We start from the raw sequence: 25198 nt of genomic DNA, 5'->3' as shown, positions 1-25198 counted from the left end.
CAAATACATGTATGAATGGTCATCAAATAAATACAAACTTGAGATTTTAATAAGATTTTTTAACTTATTTCATATAGATTACACACTTCAGCATCTTATAAAGAACAAATATATCCTATTGTAATTATTTTAAAAAGTTATAATAAAAATAATGTTTTATAGTATGACATTTGGTTAGCCAAAACTTTACAGTTTACAGCTGTTTTTCTTAATATGTTGACATTTGTCCTGTTAAACCCAGCTGTGTTTGTAAACGAAGAGTGAAGTGGTTGCAGAAAATGTTTGTTACGTTTGATAATTAACCCTATTTCTACTAAGGGTTTAAATTTAAACGGAAATTTAAAAAATAATAGCAAATCTAGTCTGTTTTGATTTATAATGGCATGGTTCGGTGAAGGATTCTCTTCGTTAAAAGGACAAATAACAAATTTTACTAAGGAAATTGTTGCTACGAACGTAATAGGGTTAAATTCTCATGATACGCCTGATAATGAAGGTAAGGGTATTTTAATACATTATTTGATTTTAAGTTAACTAGTAATACATATAAACACATTAAAAATTATAGGTCTACAACAAATAGTGAGTTATTAGAAAAATTAATCATTTAAATGTACATTTTTTGTGTCTGACTAAGGGTAGGGTCTTTCAATTTCTTTAGAAATTCATCCAATTAATATGTTTCTACAACATGTTAGGCGTTCCTTGAAATCTGCCCCTTTCCACAACTTAATCATAAGATGAGAATATTGTCCGTAAACTCAAATTAAAAAGTGACCTGAATTTTACCTGGTGGATTACAACGATCCACGTCAGTTTATTGCAGATTTAAATCTTATAGGTCTCATCAATCAAGTAAGTATAGGTAAGGCCGTATGATTGGAAAAACATAAAAATAAATTTAGTGGAAGCAACATATTCACAGGCAACCCTTAAGGTATTTCAACATAGGCTAACTTATCTTATATATAACTTATCTAACATAGGCCTTTGCTTTAAAATCTTCCGTTCTGTAAGCACAACAATGTAATGTCGCTTTCCTCTTAACCTAAACTACTTTCAATTGAAAACAACTAGCATTGTAATGGTAGGCCTACAATTATCCCAAGTCATGTAGTTTGACTGTTATTTGAACAGAACAGTTTGTATCTGTGAAAAAACTACTTCCGTATAAAATTACTGGGTAGGGTACGATAAGCGGACCCGGTATTTTATATCGAAGAATGTAATCATCGATACCTAATATTCGTATCTCAAATCCTAGACCATCAATCGATATAAAAGTATAGTCCTCAATAACAATCATATGTTTTATATTAACCCTAGAACTGGCAATGGTGTCACTCTGTACTGGCGGCTCTATTTTAACAGCCTAGCAGACGTTTCTAATAATGTATCACATTTCATAACTGTTAGTCCAAATATAAACTATTATATGTCAATGTATTCACAACTATATGGAGAGCATTATAATAACAATATCTTATTGTTTCCATGGAAACATATTTTTGTTTTTTTTTTTACTAAATGTAAGAAAACATTTTTTTGGACCTTATTTTTGTAAATATTCCGTTGTGTAACTGCTTAGCAATAATCTTTACATCAAAACTGTAAATGTATAACTTATTCAAAATTTTGTCCTGATTCCAAAAATATATAATTATTGTAACTTTTACCTCAAAACGTATGTGTTACAGGGCTTTGTATGAAAAATCAAGCGTATTTACTTATTTGCAAAAATGCGTAGATTTCTAAATAAATATTATTTTTCGTGGGTAAACATAATTTCATGACTGCATTTTTACTTATATAAGTATGACAGATAAAACAAAAATAAAATAAAATAATAAATTTTAATCTTACCTTATTTACATATGTACAATATATACAAAGTTTCATTTTTCCACTCAGCGTCACTAGATTTATCGGTCTCTAAAGTTTTCACCCATACTAAAACTATAACCTAAGAAAGCTAAAAAAAACAATAATAACAACACTAAAACACTATAAAATACAATTTCCACAAATACTATTGGATTCGTAACCTCAAACACAAAACCCGGCACTTGTTTACAGTTTCACAACAATGTGGTTGACCCGTATTACGTTCACGTCAGCTGTCCACAGAGAACGACGTTTTATGGTAAACAAAGAAGACAATAATCGAAGTAAGAACAGTAAATCGTTACTATAGTTAATGCTGTTCCAGAATATATCAAATAAAAATCATTTATATGACCTTAATTGCCTAAAATTTCAATAACTGTACATGTCTACTTTGGCGACAAATATTCGTCGTTGCCAAATTGGACGGGCCTTTGGCGACGAAAATTCGTTTCATACCAGCTGGAGGGTTAAAATATTAATTTAATATTTACAGTGATTAAGCAAATTATTATAACAAAAATTAGGAAAACTGAAGACAACCATATTTGCTCCTCTCACAGTTACAGTTGTTTCTTTCCCACAAATTTCACATAATGGGTTTTTCGGTACGAGTCCAACATGTTGAAACCACGTAAAATATGTCTTATCATTTTTCAAAGCAATATCGTGTATTTTTCTAAAATTGACTGCCATTTTTAATGACAAATGTTACTTATGTAAAATTGAAAAATTACCTTACGTGTTTACAGCTGTTGATATAGATTATTTTTAAGTTAACTGTTCAAAATAATTAATCAGTATCGATTGATTATATTGATTGTTATGGTTAAGTAATATCGTTTGCCAATTTTGATATAAAAAACCGGGTCCGCTTATCGTACCCTCCCCAAATTACTTGCTGAACACAAATATAATGGTCTTTTTTTATCAGAAAAAGGGGTAGGTTTTAATAAGCAACCTACACTCGTTATTTGATTGATTATTTTGATCCGAAGGAATAATTCGATATTACAATTTATTTAACTTAGCATATGAATTTCAACTTATTAGTCATCATAGTAATTTTAATGTAAACAATAAAAAACAAGCAGTAGTAACTAATATTTTGAGACTTTTAAAAGGGCGATGAAAATGAGGTAAATATGTGAGATATTTCTCACAAGTGATGAGTTGTTTAAGTGGCTTCAAACATGTGGGTTTGGCTACTGGTAACACATGGGTTGAATTCTTTCCTCCATTTAACAAAAGCGTTTACTCATTGGTATCAACCTGGGCAAGTTATAATTATTGTAAGGTTTCTTTGATATCTAAGGGCCATACTTGGTTTTGGTGTTTTGTAATGTTATTGTTATATTATGTTTTTAAAATTGAAATTTACAAGATTTTTCTTGTTAAGGTAATTTATTATAACTCTTGTTGTGTACGATTCTTACATATCGAATTGTTTGATAAAAGCAATCGAATAACGAGTGTAGGCCGCTTATTAAAGTCTCTATGAAAAGGGGTTACATCCACTTTAATGCAATTGGAAGTTCAAAGTTTATTGTCATACCTTGGAGCATTCAATTATCTGCAGCTCTTAAGGCCTGGAATGTGCTCTTAGACGGTTCTAAACCATAAGTTCATTAAATCATAGTCGCAATGGTAATGTGAGGTGTAAATGTACGTTTAATTATAATATTTTTGATTGATAATTTGTTTTTCTATTGATTTAATGGACAATTTTAAGAAATATATCTGTATTTTTGTTTTTGTCTAAAACATTGTTCTCACTGTTTTTTGCCATCAAAATACGACGAGAATAGATGATTGTAGTCCAGATATGGGAGGAATGAATGACTTATTAAATATATTTATAACAATTCACTTAGTATTAATCAATTATTTATATTTAACCATACCAAATTTACTTGTCCTGGAGACGAATGTAACATTTCTCAGGTAACAAATTGAAATTCTAGAGGCTTTGGCTCTGGCCATCAAATAGTGCAGGCTGTGGCATCATGTATTGTGTTGCTGTGCTGGATTGCTCACAATAAACGAAAAATATCACTTGAGATAGTACCTATCAGGTAACATAAAGAAATTCCAGAGGGTTTGATCATGAATGTTTCCAGCCATCAGTGTCGATGTCAAAATCTTAAGAACTTTTGATATTGTTTCTCAATGCCATGTACAGGAGACAGATAATGTATTGAGATTCAAAATCAATCTTTTTCTTGCATTGAATATGTTTTCTTTTAATGTGATGACCAACACTCCGGACACAGTAGTTTCTGTTATCAACGCCTTTATCTCTGACCATTTTGCGCTGGAGGCCTTGGTTTATGGGTGAAAATTGGATATTAAAAGTCCAAAACATAAAGTTATAAGGGCAGTTAAACTTCAGAACGTCTGCTTGCTGAATAAAGTCGTGAGTAACGAGTCTTGGGCATTTTGGACGAGTTCGAGAATGTCAATGACATGTATCAGGCATTCAGCTGTCTAACTATTATCTGGACATTGATTACGCCTCAAGCTCCTGGCCAAAATCAAAGCTCCTGGTTGACTAAAGAAATACTTTTATCTTAAGAGAAACTGAAATTCTTTCATAAAATATGCACTCAAAATGAAAATTTCAAAATTATGGGAGAGGTCATAATTCTCCCAAATATATTTACATATACATGGTATACATTTGAGTGTAACATAACATTATGATTGAAGGATATCCAATAATTCCCTAACACTTAAAGGGACAAAATTTAATAACAGTTAACTAGTTATAGGAATCTATGACTAGCATTGCGCTGTCAGCTGAATCCACTATAAATTATAGCTATTCACTTAAATAATTAGCTATTTGAATATTATAATTCGCTTTCAAGTTTACTTACCTAAATTAACTCATCTAAATCATATTTTAAAGTATTTGTTTCAAATTTATTTATCTTGCTGTAAATTTTGAACTATACTCTCATGTAAATATGATTTTATAATAGTACATTTTTTTATGTAAAGGCTTAGTATATAAATGGTAAACTATAGTTATTAATATACAGTAATTATTTAAGAAATAAAAACATTTAAAAAGTAAGAAATTTTAAAATAAATTAAATGAACCAAATTTAATTCAGTTTCTTTTTTATAGATAATTCATCACAAAACGAGAAAGAACAATTTCCTGTGAATAAAAACGAAGTTTCTGCAAATAATACTCATGAAGAAGAGGTAAGTTGATTCAATGTTGGAATATGCAAGGACAATGTTCAGAGATCAATTTGATTTGTAAAATGTACAATCACTTAAAATTTAGGTAAAGTACAAACCTCTGACTATCAACAATACAGGTGGTACCCTATTATTATAAATGCTATTTTATCGTACTTTATTGTTTATCATGTCTGATTAGGCCTGCATTGTGTACTAGAGATATTCCGCAAGACTACTTTTAAAATTGTATTATGATCAAGTAAAATAGAAAACTTGGATTTACAGTTTATCTTACATTATTTTTCATTCATAATATTAAACAAATTTCCTTTTGTAATAACCACCCTAATTCTTTTTCCATATATAGATATAATTTTGTTCTAAACAGTTTAACTCCTTTATTTTTGGTCATAAAGTTTCGTGAGATAATACTGTATAGTTTTGTAATTATGATTTAAATGCTTGAGACCGCTTCAAATTATATCATCATGTTACGTTATTTTTGTTCTTCAGTATTCTTCCTTTTTAAAAAAACTCAAATTTTTATGAACATAGTCAAAGTTAAGGAAAAACAGTACAGTCTATATAAAATCTAAAAAAGATTTGATGAGAATAATACACTCTGTACCTTGGACAGAGGTAGTTCCTTGAAACACTCCTGACCTAAATTAAAATAATAGAAGGTTCATCATTGTTCTTATAGATCGAAGCTTAAGTTTATCGGTGTGGTATAGTCACATCTTAAGAGCCGGCTGTAGTGAACTGACCTTGGGTTTTATTCCATAAGAACAATGTTAAACTTCAAGTACTTTTACACCCTTATTTTTGGACGTAGGAGAAGGAGAGATGTAAAAAATCTCAAGCATGTACCTGAGAATAAAGAGGTATTGAAGCAAGTACCAACCATCATCAGAACAAGAATCAAAAATTGTATTGTCATTAAAATAGGAATAGACAAAGTCAAAAATAGTTTTATAAGGGTACATGAGTGTAAGTTGTAAGTAATGTTTAAAAAAGTAAACAAAAGAATGACTATGACCTAAAATTAAAATGGTGTAATTGATTCTCTTGAAATCAATGTAATTTTACTAAATATATCTACTGTATATATACATAAATATAAATAAATACATACACACATAGATTAAAAATACATGTAAAACAATATAATTAAAATCTTAATGTGTACTAACATCACAGGCCAAAAAATCACTGACAGAATAAAATGCATTTACTTTAAACCAATTTGAAAGAATGAGTTTGAATCTACTTAGGTTTACAGACTAGGCTACTTTTGGTATGATTGGCTTATTAAAAAAAAATATTTTCATAAACAGGTGGCTTTTATGTGGATTTTTCTAGCTTTTTGGAAATACAATCAATTATCTAGCTTCTTCTAGTATTATATGTGTGTATATCATTTCTATAATTTGTAAGTTATTTGTTTTCCTTAACACTAATTAAGGTAAAATATATGTACATACACATGAGAGTCATTACAATAATTTTTATGAATGAGAGCTATCACCCCAAAGTGTGATGCCATTTAATAAAGAGAATTGAAGAAGACATAAGAAGTTGCAATTATTATTGAGGGAAAATAACACAGTTTTTTTTCACTTTCTTAATAAATAAGTTACTCTAGATAGTTTAATACACAAATGATTTATTTGAGACTCCCAGCTTAATTTACTATCTAGATATAATCCTCATAGATTACAGGTTTAGAGTCTTCATCTATATATTTATTAATGAAAAGACAATATTTTCAGCTTTGCTCTTATTAGCAAGTAACCCATTAACTTAAAACTTATCTTGAGCTACTTCAATTGACTTGTTTTCTTTTAACAATAAACTGTTTGACCCAAAAGAGTAGTGTAATCATGCCTATGACAACGCAAAATCATTTACTGAAACTACAAACAGGAAAGGCACCAATACAGATCTTTGAGGGACCAAGTGCACTGAACAATACATCGGCGTGCACAAACTAGAGATGGTGAAAGACTGAGAAAACGTCAATATGGGCACTTCCAGTGGCAAGGTGGCACATCATCTGAAACAAAAAATAGGACAGGATGGTGATGGTTGGGGAGGGGCAGGCATCAGGGTCGTTCTCAGCTTTGGCGGTCCCTGGAAAATTAAAATTGTAGAATTTTCAATTATTTGTATGTGTAATGTACGGTTCTTCCTTTTTGCCCTTAAAATTGACTCCCGATGAAGTTCTGTAACTCAAGGTAGTTTGGGGTAAATTTACATGATTATAGGACGAATACACTTACAAAAATATTAAACAATGTATTTGTTGTATTTAAATCTAAACAATTAGCAACAAATATTGTATTTGAACAATTTATCGTATTCGAAATATGAATTAACAAGGATGAATACTACTTAGCTAATGTATATCACATTCATGGAGGAAGCACAAGGAGTTCACGCACTGTATCAATCTGTTCGACCGAGTTTCCGTTTCATCCATTCATTCAAAATAAATTTATACATTGATTATTTTATGTATTATAAAAAGCTTTCATTTAATATATCTGGAGGGTGTTGATCATATCTGAACGATTAAAAAAAATCATTAGGTAAATTTCACCAGGTACACATCAGAAATCTTCCTTGGATGCATTGATGGTGGTCCAGAAGGTTGTTAATGTTGCTCCAAAAACTGCTGTTAGTTCAATATCATCCTGAAACGAGGATTTGGCACTATTATTGACTAAAAGAGCTGTGGTGCAAAAAAATTATTAAATTCATCCGATATTCTCTTTGGGTCCTTTGGAGTCTTATTAACAAAAAGGAAAACATTTTTTGTTTTTGTATTCTTTGAATTTTCTGTTGTAAATGAATATATTATCTGTCATTATGTGTGAAATTTGTTTTTGTCTGTTCCAATTTATTACACATTAATCAGACTGAGCTCTATGAAGTAATTTAGATGTTGGTAAAAATGAACACAAGCCATTTTTCTGTACCCTGTAGGTCTAGCCATACTAGATTTTGAAGTCAGTGGACTCTAATAGGGGATTGGAACAACCATAAGGAGAAATACTCGTGAAGGTCATAACAAAAGCGTAATTAAGAAGTCTCCTCGTTCATCAATTCTTTGTACAAATTCTCCTCGTTCATCAATTCTTTGTACAAATACTGGGAGCTCATATTTCATCAACAAAGAAGTCAAGCTCAATGTAATGTCAGTTATCATTATTATTTAAAGTCTTCATGACCAGAAACCCTTTCAGTTCCACTGAACCATATTCAGAAGCTGTGGCCTCCAACATAGATCTAGACATGTTGGGAACCAATTATAGGACAGTAAGCTGTGTATAAGTATCTCCATTATCAGTAATAAAAATTAGGATAAACACATATTGAACAATCCCTAGGAGTTCACACCTCTAACAAGGATGATCAGAGACCTTGTATGAACACCTCAAAAACTCCAAGTTCATCTGAGATCAATTATAGTTTTAAGGTAGTAAGTTAATGTAGATTTGTTTCCTTCCTTTTGAACCAGGGTATTTTACCTTATGGTCTCCAACTGTGGCTCTTTGGAAAACTTTATGGTGAATCATCTCTTACCCGTCTTGATGTCAACAGTGGTCGGTGGTAGAAATCTTCACTACCACACTTATTGTGTCTTTTGTACCAGACTAGTAATTTTGTGGAGTCCAAAAGTATTGTCATCAGTGGCCTTTATATGGGTGCTCCAGGAGGGTTCAATGCCTATCAGTAGATCCTATGCTAGTTGCAGCAAATACAAATGTGTCATATAAGGTCTGGGTAACCCAATGGACATCCAGGAGGGTTTACTTCTGGCTGGTTTATACCTTCCAGTTGAACCTACACTGGGTAGAGCAAAATCCAATGCGCCACTTAAATCTGAACAACCCTATTAATGTCCAGGAGCAGCACATCACTAACCGAAAATGTTGAGATACTGTGGTGCAAGGTTAGATCGATAGGTCTAGTCTACTGTGGGGAATTACTGTTGGACGTGGTGGAACTCCATAAGTGTCTTAAGAGAACAAATTTTTTTTAACCAGGTATTCTTCATCAAAAGAGTACAAGTCATTGCCAACGGAAAGTACCCGGTACTGGTTACTTTTACAATACAAATACTTTAAACGTTTACCGTTGTTTCTGGTACAAAGTACTCAGACTCGATTAGTAGTAATAGTAACTGAAACATTTTAGGAGTACTCTGTTATGTATGATTTTTTATCAGTACGAGTACATTTTGCACTCGGTTACTGAAAGTACAGAGTACAGGGAGAAGCCACAAGAAATAGTAAGAACTACCCTCACTTTCGTAGTTGCTGCGTGACAGTGAAATATTGCATTTTGAACTAAATTGAATTATATGTGCAGTGTTGTGTATTTCGTAAATTAAAATAGTTACAAAGTTTGAGTGTATATATTTGATTATAATATATTTCAAAGTTCCAACATAAATGTTATTTTTAGTCAAAAATAAACTGATAGGGGATTAATTTCAGTAATAAAATGCTCTTGGGGGGACTTGACCCATTCATCTCCCACCCCCACCCACCATCGGTGCACCCCTGAAAACTGGTGTAGTTTACTGCAGAGGATGACTGTTGGAGTGGATGCACTAGCTTAATGTTTAAGGCTTTTTGTAGCTTAAACATGAGGGAATATGGTTTCCCCTGTTTTATTTGACTGAAAGATGCTGGAACAGAAGTATAGCCTACCTTCTTCCAAGGTGACTTGACTGAGATAATGCGGGATTATCTCTTTTGCGGGATTTCAACAGGAATTAGCCTCTTGAATATTCTGTCACTTCAGAAACAGCGTAAAGGTTCTTTTAAAACTGAGTGTAATGGGGATTTTCTTCGCCACCTTGTCCTAAGTGAATATCTTCATATGGATTGCCTGAAAACATTTGATTGTTTACAATATTTCATGTCTTTATTGCGTCATTGTAATACTAGTGTTAAAGAAAGGTATTAATACTAAGTAGCTCCAAAAATCTCTTGATGGGAGGTTAATGTGAGGTTTTACTTTTAATATAATAAGTAAGTTACCAAAGAACTGTTTTTCTCACTTATTTGTATTTGAAATTCTGTTCAAATGACTCTGGAGCATTACATGTTTTTAGGTATTTCTTAACTGGCACAAGTATTGTTAACTTTTAAGGGTAACAATATTAATGTTGGATGCAAAGGTGTTTCTCAAGTGAGTGTTAAAAATATTATGGGTATAAAACAGTTTTTACTAGAAAAACATTTGGATAATCCTTCAATTATTGAAATTACTTAAATATCCAGTGCCTAGAATAATTTTTGTTTTCCATTCTTTTGTTAATTCAAAAGCGGTTAGAGTATCACTTTTAGCGCATTATTTTTCTTTATATTTTTGTATCTGGAAACGTTTTTCCTGAGTTCAAGTATCAGGATTTTTATGTTCTATAAAATGTTTAGTGTGTAAAGGCAAAGTTCAGCTAGAAAATCTGATTAGGTAAAAATGTGTTGACAATGACTCCCAAGTTGGCAACATGAACATGCTCTCAGTGGCTTTTCCAGCGAAATAAAGATTTTGTAAATTTTTTTACTTCTATACTCCAGAAAATCACTGAATAAGAGATATACAAATTAAACAAACAGGTAACAGGTATTATACAATAAATTGTCATTTCTTTATCTACTGAAACTGTAATGAGCATTAATACCCTTTACGAGGTATTTTCAATTTGGTCTACTACACATGCCAGACTATTACCCAATCATGTCCCAGAAATTTGTACTAATTAAGAGATAAATCTCCCATTGACATTGTACATTTCCAGAGTTCTTTAAGTTTTGAGTTTTGTTTAAAATATATTTACACACATCTAACTATTTCTAAAGTTCAATTTTCGACTGCTTCTTGATAAATACTGTGAAATATTGATGATATTTTTGTACATAGCCGATCAATCACAGGAGCTTGAAAGTTTTTGAGCTTGGTGATAAGGGCTTAGCTATTAACCTTAGTATTAAGCAAATTCTTCCAATGCCAGTGAATAAACTTTTTTTCAATCTTCCTGATATTCAGCGTCATCCAGGTTGTCTTATGTCACCTACCTCCATGGGTTATGTGTAGAGACTGTAGCCTATAAGTCATCTTCATAGACAAGCAATAGGATAAAGTGATGTTTGAATTGCGCTTTTTATTGCTACACCTATTGTTATGAAAGCTTCAATTTCTAAACAGTAATAACATTTTGTATGTTGAGAGTATACCCTTTAGTCAGAACGTAGCGAGTGGAGAAGATTCACTACTTGTTCTCTCGTCATCTGATTACGTCATCATACCCCGTTTATTGCGCAGTTTCGGTCGGTTTGAGTAGCCATGTGCATTTTAAGCTCGCGTGAGTTGGTGTGGGAGTTCGCATTGCATTGTATTAACAAGACAATGAGATACTTTGTTTCTAGAGTAACGTGAGTTGGTAATGAAAGGATACAGTGCAATCTGTGAATTGTTTGCAGCATCACATATAGACGTTTACTTCGCTAGATGTTTTTGGAATTGATGGTTGTACAATAAGTATAGCTTCACCACAGAAACCAAAATTTTATCTGACAGAAACGCTAATTTACAGAGTGACGAGCCAATTTACAGAGTGACTCGACTAATCAGCAGATATATTGGCGGTCGATGTCCAACATATTACCGAACGGTACCATCTGTTCAATGCATCACGTTATCTCTTTATTAATGTTTACCCACCACTCTTTGGTTCCAATAACGGTTATCTCGGCGTTGTTCAAACCCTAGTCTGAGGGTAAACAGAGCTATCTGTCAGATAAGCCAGGTAAACAGCCCGCCACCACTCGCTCTCGCTCTGGACAACCAACCATCTCTGATCCCAGCTGTGATAGTGATAGGTAATCCACGACAGGGTGCCTGCCCTGCCGAGGCTATCACGGTTTTCAATTAGGTGGCACAGATGGTCTGGTGATACGGATATTCGATAGTCAGTTCTGGCAATTCTGTAACCACCGAGTGTAGGTTACCGTTTACACTCTGGTGTTCCGTCTATGCAGTAATTCCAATCTGGAGTAACTACAGGCAGGGACGTAGCCAGCGAGGGGGCAAAGGGGTCCGGACCCCCAATTTTCAATCGTTTCAATTACTTTTTTTAACAAACAATTATTTTTGTTTAAATAATTCAGTATTACTGACAAATACTGCTGAGAGATCGTCCTCGACATTTAAACGAAAAAATTGAGATTCTTTTAGGAACAAAACGGTTGACTGCACTTGTCTTTCTTATGCCCGCTACGGGAAAATATCAGTTGTCTTGTCCCCTTCCCCAATGATTTTTCCTGGCTACGTTCTTGACTATAGGACAGTTGCTGCAAATTGCACCAACACTTCAAGGTCGTTACCGTAAGAGTTAATAACAGTGCCGTTAGGGTTCAGTATTTTGTTTCGTACCTCAATGAAGGAACCTGAGACAAGCGGTAATATAAATACGCCACAAACACAAGATAGAGAAGAGTATTACTAAATCTGAATTAAGAAATTATGACGAAATGTAATCTTCATATTAGTGTAACTTCGCCCAAATACGAGAGTTATTGAAGGTTGAAGAGTAATTGCAAATTCTGTTGTTCGTCAAGGTTGTTCGTCATATACAGAATGTTACAAACTCTACATAAACTTTAGGATATGTTCTATGGACCAGGAGGAGCTAAAAAACTAAATGCAACCAATGGTCTAGGCCTACATCTTTTCGTCTACCGTCAGTCTGCTGGCGGGAATATTTCAAAAAGTAGTAAAATTATAAATCTAAAATTTGGTACAATTATTTTCTTGAATTCTCCGACCAAGAGAAAAATTAATACTGTATTATCATATCACGTTTTAAGATGGTGGACTCTTGAAGTTTTGAAACCTTAATACTGTAAAACGTCATTACACTATGAACAAATTTTAAAGAGTACTACAAGTTGCTACATGTAATTACAAACATTTTAAGACTAAAAACAGAAAATTCGGCCCAGAAATAATGTAGATGTAATCTTTTAACAGTTTATTGCTTGGCAAAAATTTTCGTTGGTAACCGAATTATTAATCGTATATTACAACCGTTAAAAGCCTTATTTACTAACCGATATTTATGATCTATATAAAAATGTGTTCAATGAAATATAGCAACTTTAATTATTCTTTAAAAATTGTTATAATATTATTAGTTTTTACTGTATTAAGCTTTAAGCACTTCGACCGCCTGCCATCTTGAAACGTGATAAGGTAATAAAATATTAATTTTTATCTTGATTAGAGACTGTACTAAAAATAAATGTACCGAATTTCAGTTTAATATCTTTACTGGTTTCTGGAATAAAAAAATAAAAACACAAACACAGTAAACGAAAATAGATTCATCTAGTTTTTAGCTCCTTTTGGTCCATGGAAAAATATCCTAAAGGTTGCGTAGAGAGTTTTGTTACACCCTATATCTATAACCACACACACACATCTTTGGGCTTTTGACTTTACAAGTACTAAAAATAACATCAAGTAAATAAATTAACAAAACAAGTTTGATTTCTTTGATCAATGAACAAGAACGTATTGATGGGGGTTGTATGTTATGACAAAATAATGTTACGATGGTGTAAAGAATGAGGAAATTATTGAATACTATTAAAATAATTATTGGGACTAAAAGATATTTTGTGGTAACAATTTATGACTGATGTAGGTGTAGTTAACTTCGGCAGTCAGCGTTCAATTAATATAAAGCTGTAAAATATCCAATTTATCTGAGTGAAATGAATATGGTGATGGATTACAATATTAATGTTTCAGAATAGAAACATAACTTGTAACAAAGTTAGGCTGTGGAAAAATTAAGTGAAATGTTATAACAATTAATGTTAATAACATATTTGAATTAAGGCATATTAACGTTTTCAACTTAATGACATATTGAATGATTAACATAGAGAAATATTGAAATGGAATGAGGTATTTTCACTTATCAAAAACAGTCATATAGTAAGTAGTAGCCCACAATCATTATAGACTTCCCTAAATAAAGGAGAAGACAGAACTGTTAACGTTGAATATTCAAAAGCAACAACGAGTACAATCCCTTAACTCGAATGATACCAGACCGATCCAGTATTTTCCATTCTAATTTAGAGCCACAAAAACGTATAATGAACCAATTTTATACTGTACTTTGTCAAACCAGCGTAGATTTTGCAACTGTATAATCAGTTCTGGTTCGAGCGAATTATATTTCCGACGCCAATTTTGAGATTGCCTTCTTCCCACGACCGAGAAAAAGTGTCAAAAAATTCATATTTATGGCCATGTTATTTACTTAGATGTTAGTAATTTTTGTTTCACAGCTGATTTTGCTTCTTTCCTGACCAAGAAAACATATACATACATACACAGCTCCGAGAAGCCTACTTTCGTCAAAAGACAACTAATTTTTGTTTCATAATAGTCTAAGTGTAAAGTAAATGTTACACTAAAATTCCTCATATATCTGCACTACTAGCGGTTACCCGCTGTTTTGCACGCAATTTAGTAGGCGTTGCACGTGCTTGTATGGCCACTGCGGTCCGAGTGAAATATATTTCCGACACCAATGTTGAGTTTGCCTTGTTGTCACGATCAAGAAAATGCGCCTAAAAGGTTATATTAATTTTCATTGTAATTTACTTTGTTCTTAGTATGTTTTGTTCTGTACTTGATTTTTACCTTGTTTCCTGATAAAGAAAATACATTTATATAACACAGATCAAAGAAACCTACTTCTGTCGAAAGGGAACTAAGATGGGTTTTACATTAGCATTTAAATTTATAGTAACAGTTAGATAGTAACATTGTCTTTTAGATTTAATAGTTAATATTTGAAAAAAACTGTTAAAATACATTATTAATGACACTACCCGTTTGTTTTGTTATACACATACAAATTTTGTTAATATTTTATATTTAGAGCTGGAATTGGTACATTAGTTCATTAAGCACAGTTCAGCGAACTATCATCTAGCATGGTTCTTGCCAACTACCTCAAAGGGAGTCTTCGTTGTCAAATTCTGACCATATTGTGTTTTGGGGCATTTTGTAAGGCAGATCAGTACTTACCTAATCGCTGAAATCTAAAACGGTGTTAAAAAATTTGTTATTCTTTATACAATGTACACATTGTAAATGTAAAAACATTGAAAACAATAAAGAATGTTTACACACAACAGTTGATTACATTAGACATGCTATTTTAATCAATATTTCACAACTTTAGAGGCCCAAAAGGGTTTTATATTAGTATTTAACATTGTAGTAAAAGTTTTTTTTTTATTTTAGAAAATTTAGAGCTGGAATTGGTACATTAATTCGTTAGTTCAGTGAAATTACATCTAACATATTTCTTTTCGATTGCTTCAAAGGGAGTCTTCGGAGTCAAATTCCGACCATCTTGTGTTTTAGGACATTTTATAAGGTAGATTAGTACTTACCTAATCGCTGAAATCTAAATTCTTAATTCGTAATAAAAAATCTACTATTTAGACAATTTTCTCACTATAAATTTAAGTAAATAGAAAGTAATAAGCAATGTTTACACAGAGCAGTTGATTACATTTGACAGGCTCATTCAATTAATGTTTCACAACTTAAAATACTAAGATGGCGTTTTTCGCTACTTTAAATTCCAGTGGGGCGTAGCCCGGAGGTAGTTTCGAAATGAGAATAGGTCTATATTCAACGTAAGAATGTCCATGTAAAATATGAGTACAATCGGTTGAATAATTTACGCTTGAAAGCAAAACAAACAAACAAAGGCACATTCTCATTTTATAATACTACTAGGATGTGTTTGGATGTGTTATTTTTAATATTTACCACCTGCCGATGGAATTGTTATTCCAAAACGTTCAGTGGACATCTGCAACATTTGTAAATGTTTTTACTAAATACAGTACTATATTTTAGTAACAATTCACTGGAGCAAATGTAACCATTGTTGATTAGTACAGGAGTGAACTTGCATCACGTTTTCGCTCGTCTTGTACATTGAAATATATTTTACTGGTAATAGTAGATTAAGTCGCAACCAACACTTCACTGCTAGACTACTTCGTCTTGTCCCCGAAAAGCTTAAAATATACTCTAGCAGAAAGAATAATGAAATTTAAAAACCTTTATTTATATTATCCCTATTTTTAATAGTACTTAATGCGCTAAAAATCGTTATCTTAGAAATAGGATCAATGCTTGTTAAGAGGACGCAGTACCCCTCGTGGATCATGAGTTTAGACCCATATGTCCAATGTTAATTTAAAAGCGTCGTCCTGACCTTATTTTTAATCGGATTCGTACGAGCTTTTTTGCCATTTTACTCGTTAAAGCACTGGCAAGGAGATCCAGTGAATACTTTTCGAAAAAACAACACTAAATGTATTAAGTGCGATTTTGTCATTGTATTTTAATTAATTTTATTAACAATTTCCTAAATTAAAATTCAAAATTTTGATCACTGGATGCACTTATTACGTACATGAGCTATAATATAATTTTTGTTTCGTCAAATTATCTCGTTTAGGTACGTCAGGAGGACGTTTTGAAATTTTAATTGGTTGTCACTGATCGGAGCGGTGCCTGGGAGCCTAATTTGAAACTACTTGAAAAACTCACCAGAATATTTATGGCACTAATATTCAAATGCATTGTGTTCATAATTTGTATGTCGCTACTGTGTATTATTGCCATCGAAGCGAGCTTTAATTATGCGGTAAATCAACAATCTTTGGCACACATGTGGATTTTAATTCTCGCAAAAAGCATAAGTTGTGTAGTTTTTATGTGCGAGAATATATTACCTGTTTGCAAAGACAATGTAGTATTTACACATCTTAGTATAACCATTACCAGAATGCGTAAGGATAAAGGAAAGGATGGGAAAGGGAAGGAAGGATGAAGACAGCTGGACATTGTGGAATGTAACGTCTGCATTGATAAGCTACAGCTGACTTGACACTGTTATCAGTTCCACCGAACCGTTCACAGAACAACGCCGGAAATGATGACAGATGCGTCACATTTCTTTGCCGCTTACTCGGTACTGTACCGATAACGTTCACGTTTACAGCAGTTCCTGCGAAGGTAATGCCAATTAGTGAGACCGGGAAATTGAAGAATGGCATAGTTGTACGCAAGTAAAGTTTGTTTTTTTTTTTCAAACGGTTTGCTTGTTGTACCAGTTGGGAGTTTAATGTACAAAGCAATGGACTAGTCAGTACAGTATTTCTCAAGGTTAGGCACGAGGCCCAATTTTAGTACGTTAGTCAATTTCGTAAATTATTTTCCAAATGGTTAGCATTTTGTGTGAGTTGTAGGTGTAAATGTACAAAATAGACAAGTCAGTACAGTATTTCTCAAGGTTATGCACTAGGCCCAACTTTAGTACATTAGTCAATTTCGTAAATTATTTTCCAAGTGGCTTTATTTTTTAGACTATGAGGTGCAGGTATTAAATGTACAAAATGGACCAGTCATTACAGTATTTCTCAAGGTTGTGCACTGGGCCCATTTTAATACGTTATTAAATTTCGTAATTTATTTTCCAACTAGCTTTCATGTTGTACACTATAAATTGGAGGTATTAAATATACGAAATGGACAGGTCAGTACAGTATCTCTCAAGGTTATGCACTAAGCCATTTTAATACGTTAGTAAATTTCGTAATTTATTTTCAAAGTGGCTTTCATATAAATTGGAGTTATTAAATGTACGAAATGGGCCAGTCAGTACAGCATTTCTCAAGGTTATGTACTAGGCCCAAATTTTAGTACGTTAAGAGAGTTTCAATGGTAACGAATTGCTAAAAGTATGACTTGTCTTCATAGAGTTTCTTATGGGAAAATCTGTACTATGTTTATGGGTTTGGGACGAGTTCTCTAATTGTATTTAGTTTTAACTTAAGTCCCATATTAAAAGCGGAGCGTGTCCATACTATTGGTCGCCGCCAACTGCACTCTTTCGTGGTTCCTACTGTAGTCATGGTTGTAGAGACAGTGTTTCCGGATGTTTCAGTTATTTTGAAACAACGGGAAGTGAGTGTCGGGAGCCTAGGGTCAAGAGTGTTGTGCCCGAGCAGCCGAAGGGTCAACACAAAGGCGGGCAGGGCTCCCAGGCTGAATATTTAGACCGTTTTAACGACCAATTTGAATGACAAGAGTGATTATCTTGTGTTTAAACTGCGCTACCTTTACAGTCTTCGGAGAAATTATGATAATTGAAAATGCGCTTCTTTGGAGCTCAGTCCACTCTACAACAATTACAGTTGAACCAACACAACAGAAGTATGGCGCGAGGTCGGTAGAGTTCACAAAAGTTGAGATTTTGGTTAACGGATAAAACTTCAGAGTAACATTCTAGGTGAGCTCTCTAAAATTGGAATTATAAGCTTTCAAGTATATTTCATTGTTTTATTAAAAGTGAAATGCTCAAGTATATTGTTTTGAATGTAAATACAACCGTACAGTTTAATTATAAATCTTTGTACGTCTTTAGTTAAAATTTCCCTCACTAAATTTCGTGATGGAACAGACCAATTTTGAGCATAACAGAAACGCCCTCACGAACTGAATGTAAAATTATATATACTTGGGACTTATATTCTTGACGACATTTCTCAATTTTATGTTTTACTAAAGTGCTTACAGGCCATGCATCGATTTTTGTTCTTAAATGTCAGAACAGAAAACCGAGAGGTTAGTGTTAGAGAGGACTTCTTCACCTGGTAAAATAAAGCATTCTTTACTTTACTTTTACTTAACATCAAAGATATGTTGGATGTCAGAGGTTCGGGCTATTCCAAGCAAGCTCGGGTAGGGTCCGGATCATTGGAGCGAGTGTACGGGCAGGGTAACAAGACGTCCGGCTTTTGAAAACAATGTAAAAGTCCGGCTTTTTGGAGAACGCTTAAATGTCCAAAAACAGTGTCAAGCCATGAAAAGTTATTGCAGCGCACACGTAATGCCGTGGCATGTGAACTGCTGTTAGATTCAGTTGTATGTTGAGTGTTGTCTATAGTGTCACTGACTATTGATATGTTAGTTTTGTTATATTACGTTACATATATTTCTGTTAAAGTGATAATTTCTGATATATGTCCGTTAGTATAGCTTACTAGTAATGTAATAAATCCATGCAATGAATGAATTCCCATTAGTTCATAAAATTTATTTTTGTAATGTAATTCTAAAAATTTGGGTTCAAATCTGCTAACATTTTTAAAGGGAAAAATTCTAACAATAATGAGTTCAATGTTATGCCACATAAAAATATCAGCCTCAAATTAATAATACTTTTATCCATCAATATATTCTTTAATAATATTTCACTATTCAAAACAATTTCAATGTAGGGTTTTTTGTTTGCATAATAAAATGCTGAAATACAGTAATAATTTTTAATACGTGATATTGAAATAAGAAGTTTGTTACTTTTGTTATATTTTCACTCTACAGATGTAAACAAAATTAAAAATAGTTGTTAAATTAAATTAAACATGTGGTTGTGCTGCCACAACACGATGTTTACACAGAATATTAATTTGATCAAATTTGACAGGCTCTTTAAGTATTAATATTTCACAACCTTAGAGACCATGTTGGGATTCTAACTGCTTTAGTGAGCAGTGGGGCGTAGCCTGGAGAAAGTTTTGAAATAAGAATAAACCTCTATTCATCCCAGGGGCCATGAAAAATTTCAGTACACTTTTGAATTTATAATATTAATTAGGATTCTCGTTTAAAAAATACTCTTAATACGTATACAAACCCATATTATTTTTTCAAGTGTGCACTTTTAATATTTAAACGATAAAGTACAATAATGTTTGCGTGTTTTTCTACCGAGTAATCAACAAAACACGGAAACCTAAAAGACGTTTGAATGTGCATCATAGATTTAAAACGAGACATCTTCCATGATTTTACATTAAAAATAAGGTCGTAAAGTGTTTGAAGGTTGTCGTTGTTATGATGTTGCCATTAAACGGCTCACAATACAGCCGCGTCTTAGGAGCTAAGAGTGAGTGCAGTGTGGCAGCTTAGTTTGCCAGAACAATATCCGCGTCTGTTAAACCTCATCATGAACAAGAACGTAGCCAGGAAAAATTTGGTGAGGGATCCAGACAAGGTTTTCCCGTAGTGGACAGAGAGTAAGGCCCTATTTTTTTCTTTTAAAAGTTTCTTTTTGGAGAACAATCTCCCAGCAGTACATAACAGTAATACTGAATTATTTAAATAATAATAATCGTGAAAATTTGGTGGGGGGGGGTCCAGACAACTGATATTTTCTCGTAGTGGAGAGAGATTAAGGCCCTATTTTGTTCTTTTAAAAGTTTCTTTGTGGAGAACGATCTCCCAGCAGTACATGACAGTAATACTGAATTATTTAAATAATAATAATCGTAAAAATTTGGGGGGACCGGACCCTTTGGACCCCCTCGCCGGCGACGTCCTTGATCGTGAAGTATGTGAACTGTAGTTTGTTTTTCTGACAGAGCCGGGTCCCGGCGACCTCTCTCACAAGCTAAACATCTCACTTGAAACGTCTACCACAGTAAATTATACACTTCAGTTACCTCGGATATTATTTCAATGATTTGGTGGTATTCACACATGTATTCGAGTAAAAGAAAAATATTTTGTGTATTATTGTGGATTGTGATAACCGAAAAATATGGAGAAAAATACGGGTTTCTGTTTAAAACGTAAGCTTTCTCCATTTTAACTCTTTATTCCAGAAGTAGTGACAGTAAAAAGACTTCTCATACAGCATTTGCTGTGTATCTCTTATACTAAAAATTCGGAGTTCTAAGTGAGTAATTAAAGGCGTAATTAATTTTATAGTAATTAGACATTGTCCCACCGTTGGAAAGGTTCGGGATTTTCACATACAGCAACATTTTAAGTACACTCCAGGAGGGCTCACTTCTGGCTGGTTTATACCTTCCAGTTGGACCCACACTGGGCACAGCAAAACACGATGTGTCACTTAAATCTGCGCAACTTTATGGGTGTCCAGGAGCGGCACATCACTAACCGCATATATCGAGATTCTGGGGCGCAAGGATAAATTCGATAGGTCTTGTCTATAGGAGATGACTGTTGGAGTTGGTGGGTTTGTTCCTTAGATGTCAAAGGTTCTTGCTAGCCTAGACATAAACGTGTGTCATCATCCCCTGCCCGCTTTGACTGGAGAAGCTGGTTCAGAGCTGGCTTCTTCTTCTTCCTAGGGGACATGAGATTAATGCTTTCATCATGAATCTCGTCAGTAGGCGGCCCCTACTCCAACTCGGGAAGTGTAGCAAAGGTCCTTAGGACTAGGTGTGATTTTCTAAGCTTCTTGTCCTAAGAGAACAAAAAACTGTCAATAGGCGAAAGACTCGAATTTTCCTTTTTCCATTGACATCTCTTATTTTCTCAAAGTATCAGCTGTGTCTGAAGGTCATTTTATTATTTTTATTTCTATAGTCCTCGTTAAAGGCTTAGAATTTAATTTTATTCATTTTGACCTCTCAAACTAATAGTTATTTTTTTGCTCAGGGTAGTTCATCTGCGATTAGTACACTATTGAATTATATAATAATGGAAACGTGTTTCAAGTCATTTTTTAATTACTCATTTGCATATTCAAACCTCATCAAAACATTGGTAATATAAGTTGTACACGCTGCCAAACCACTCAGCCGTATGATGTTGCCCCCTGTAGCCGATTACGGAACAAACCCACCAACTCCAAAAGTCATCTCCCGCAGTAGACTAGACCTATCGAATTGCCCTTGCGCCCCAGAATTTCGACATATATGGTTAGTGATGTACGGCTCCTGGATATCCATAAGGTTACCCAAATTTAAGTGACACATCGGTGTTTTGCTGCGCAGGATGTTGCCCAAAATCCTGTAGACGGATTACGGTCAAGTAGCTCAGTGATATAGTGAATGTAATTCGTCATCAAATTGTTTGTTGGCCCAATAAGTGTTAAAGCCATATATTCAAAGTATGCTCTCTGGTGTAAATTATTTGTACACTTTAACATCACAAGTCAGCAATTTTTCATTCGAACGCTTTATACCACATCGTGTCTGACTTCAAACGCTCTAAAGTAGACCCGATAAAAATTCAACGTATGCTTCCACTTGCATTCTTTCATTTTTCTTGTGTCAAACTTGGGTCGCGGTCCTTGGGTGTCCTGATCTGTCATATTGAACTTGTCAGCAGCTTAGGTTGTCATAAGGCTTTTACTAGGGCTAGTTAGAAGACAGTGCGGGTGTGCACGAGCAGTGATAAACATTCTAAAACTCTTTGTTATGACGTGTGAAGGAACATCGTGATCGGCTTGGAAAGGGCGACAATGCGGGTAACGATCTCGGGTATAGGTAGTTTTTGTACGGGACACTGCGACCGCTGCGCTGTACGACCGCTGTACGACCCGACCGTACGTACGCCTGCTGCCACCGCCTATTTGTTTTGTCTAGACTCGAGCCGAGTTTATTACACTTGTTCAATACCCGGTCGGCTAGGGTAATTGTTCCCTGTATCAGGTGATCGCGCAATTCTCAACGTCTCTCCCAGCCTGGTCGGTCGTTGGTATAGCTGGCCCGTGGTACGATATGGTACAGTTGAATTGGTAAATACTCGCCAACCCGTTGGTAAATTCGAAAATTCCTAGTATATTTCATCCTTTGTGAATACTATTGACAGTCATGTTACTTGTGAAGACACATTTAGTTCCTTACTTTAGCTATTCCAACTCCGTAATTAATGACATGACTGTGGTTTTAAGCAACAAACTCCAGAGGATCCTAAATTATTGCATTGGATTTTTGTTTGATTTGCAAAAATATGACCACAGTATTTCTTACTACATTCGCATATCAATATTAAAATTAAATGATTTGGGAAGCATTCGAATTCTGAATGTGTTATATTCCATCTTTCCACAATATTTTGTCAATGATTTCAAATTTATTTGTAACATTGGTAGCGTAAGAAATGCCAGCACTGGATCGTGTTTATGTTGCTGATTCCGTGTCATAAAACAGTAATATTTAATAAACCCTTCATTGTTACCGCATTCAGAACAATCCTTCCAGATAGCATTACAGAACTGGAAAGCCGGGCACGGTTCAATTCAACTCTGAAAAGCTCTTCTTGGATCGGATGACCGCGGCTGCCGAGACCGATGGCGTGGACATGGGTGTAATCACAGAGTGAATGGGAAATATATTTTCTTTGTAATGTAATATATATGTCATTATGCAGAATAATATAAGTTTTAGATTTTATTTTTAAACAATTAAAAATATAAACACATTTAAGCTGATACATTTTTATACTGGGGTTATCTATTTGTTTAGTAGTTGGATTTCGGTGAGGTTAAGTGTAAGAAAGGGCCACGTGGCCCTAATTTCGCCTCTGTACTCATATACAAATAAAGTAATTATGGCTATGACTATGTATTAATTTAGATACAATTGTAATTAAAATTACAAAATCTCTGTTTATTTATTTTGTTTCTACGCTGAATTGAAAAGATAATGCGTACACCTTACGTGTTGTTGAATATTAATTGGATTGATCTACAAATTTAAATTGACAATAACAAATCAATAGTTAATTAGCTAGCGATATTGAAGTTTATTAATACAAATTAAATTTGTTTACAACCGCATGTGCAATGTAAGAGTACAGATCAGATATTATAAAATGATGTCACAGTGAGCTACCACAGTTATTTATTGATGTCCGGATTATAAAGTTTTAGAGCGTATATAACCCATTTATAATAGGCAGGGGCGTAGCCAAACAGGGGGCACGAGGGCACTCCGATCGTCCCCGAAATGAAAAATAGCATGACATTTTTTTATGTAATCCTCTATAAATCAACCTTTTTTCCTTTTACGAGTTGCAGTACTACAGTACTAGGGACAGTAATAGACGTCTAATGTGGGTGGATAAATGATTATTATTATACTACATTTGAGGAGAAATAGAAGTATAATACTTGATATTTAATTTTTATACAGTTATGTTATTCCACCTATAGATGAGGTCCTATCATGGTTGGTTGAGAGGGACGATAATGTATCACTAAAGGCCTGTCTGTCCTGATCATAATGTGCCAGTGTTCTTGAGTGTGTATATATACGAGTGTTTCCAGGCTCTTACAATTGTATGGGGATTGTTCCCCTCTTAAATAGAAAACAAAAGTTAGTGAAACCTTGGGTCCGTATCTCGTGGTTTTTAATGAATATCAAATCCCTTTGTTAATGCACGTGTTTAATATTTCTGTCCAACATTTTTGGACTGAAGGAGACTCTCTACAGCAAGCTGGAAATATTTCAAAATTTAATTGTTTTAGATATTTTTGAAGACAGAATACATAATTTGTTATTAATTTTATTTATTTTTTGGCCCTATTTTAATAAATATACTTAAATGTTTTGTATTAATTTAGATATGGTTACTTTCGTATGTTCGATGGTTTATGCATCTTTATTTGTTTTTAATTATGCCACTTTCATTTTGCTAGTATAGTTTTAATATACTTCCTATGTTATAAACTTAGAAACAATATTTTTGTCTTTTTATGACGCAGTTAGGGTTTTTAATGCACAAAACTCCATGCTCTTCTCTGAAATGCAATGCTTTAATCTGAACCAGTCATGAATTACGAATAAAAAACGCAATGGAAAATAACTTGTATTTAGATGTTCCGTTATTTTCGCAAACACTATGTTTCCCAGAGTTCAGATACGATATGTATAGTAGAAAATAAATAACATGAGTAAAAAGTAAAGGCAGTGGTTGAGGATACAGTCAAGGCATAAAAATACAACCGCAATGCCAAGCTTAGCTGATTGATTAGTTGCTTTAACTTAGTTAAGAAATTATTACTGTAGTTAGTTATCGTTATCACAGGCTAACGTTTATCGCTTATGCCAATACACTAAGTGACTTAAAAAAACTTGCTGCATTTTCTATAGTAGTTTAACTCGGTAACTAATCTTGAGGATCATAACTGCATAGGATATCAATACATAGTATAAATCAAAGTTGCTTTTGA

The 25198-nt window shown here is 33.5% G+C and overlaps 1 protein-coding gene across 3 annotated transcripts in view; it reads left to right on the top strand.

Annotated features, from left to right (window-relative positions):
* Positions 1-245: 245 nt before the first annotated feature.
* LOC124364702 (thyroid receptor-interacting protein 11-like) overlaps positions 246-25198 on the top strand; it is a 138216-nt gene continuing 113263 nt past the window's right edge. For 2 of the 3 annotated variants that reach the window (XM_046820389.1, XM_046820388.1), the window contains exons 1-2: positions 246-496; positions 5018-5097. In XM_046820389.1, coding sequence (XP_046676345.1) covers positions 379-496; positions 5018-5097 — 198 coding nt within the window. In that variant the 5' untranslated portion in view covers positions 246-378. The remainder of the gene's footprint in view (positions 497-5017; positions 5098-25198) is intronic. The other variant, XM_046820391.1, reaches the window with a different exon arrangement.

The sequence above is a fragment of the Homalodisca vitripennis genome, chromosome 6, assembly GCF_021130785.1.
Source record: "Homalodisca vitripennis isolate AUS2020 chromosome 6, UT_GWSS_2.1, whole genome shotgun sequence".
NCBI lineage: Eukaryota > Metazoa > Arthropoda > Insecta > Hemiptera > Cicadellidae > Homalodisca > Homalodisca vitripennis.
Note: the sequence above shows the minus strand (reverse complement) of the source record. Positions and strands in the feature narration are given on the sequence as shown.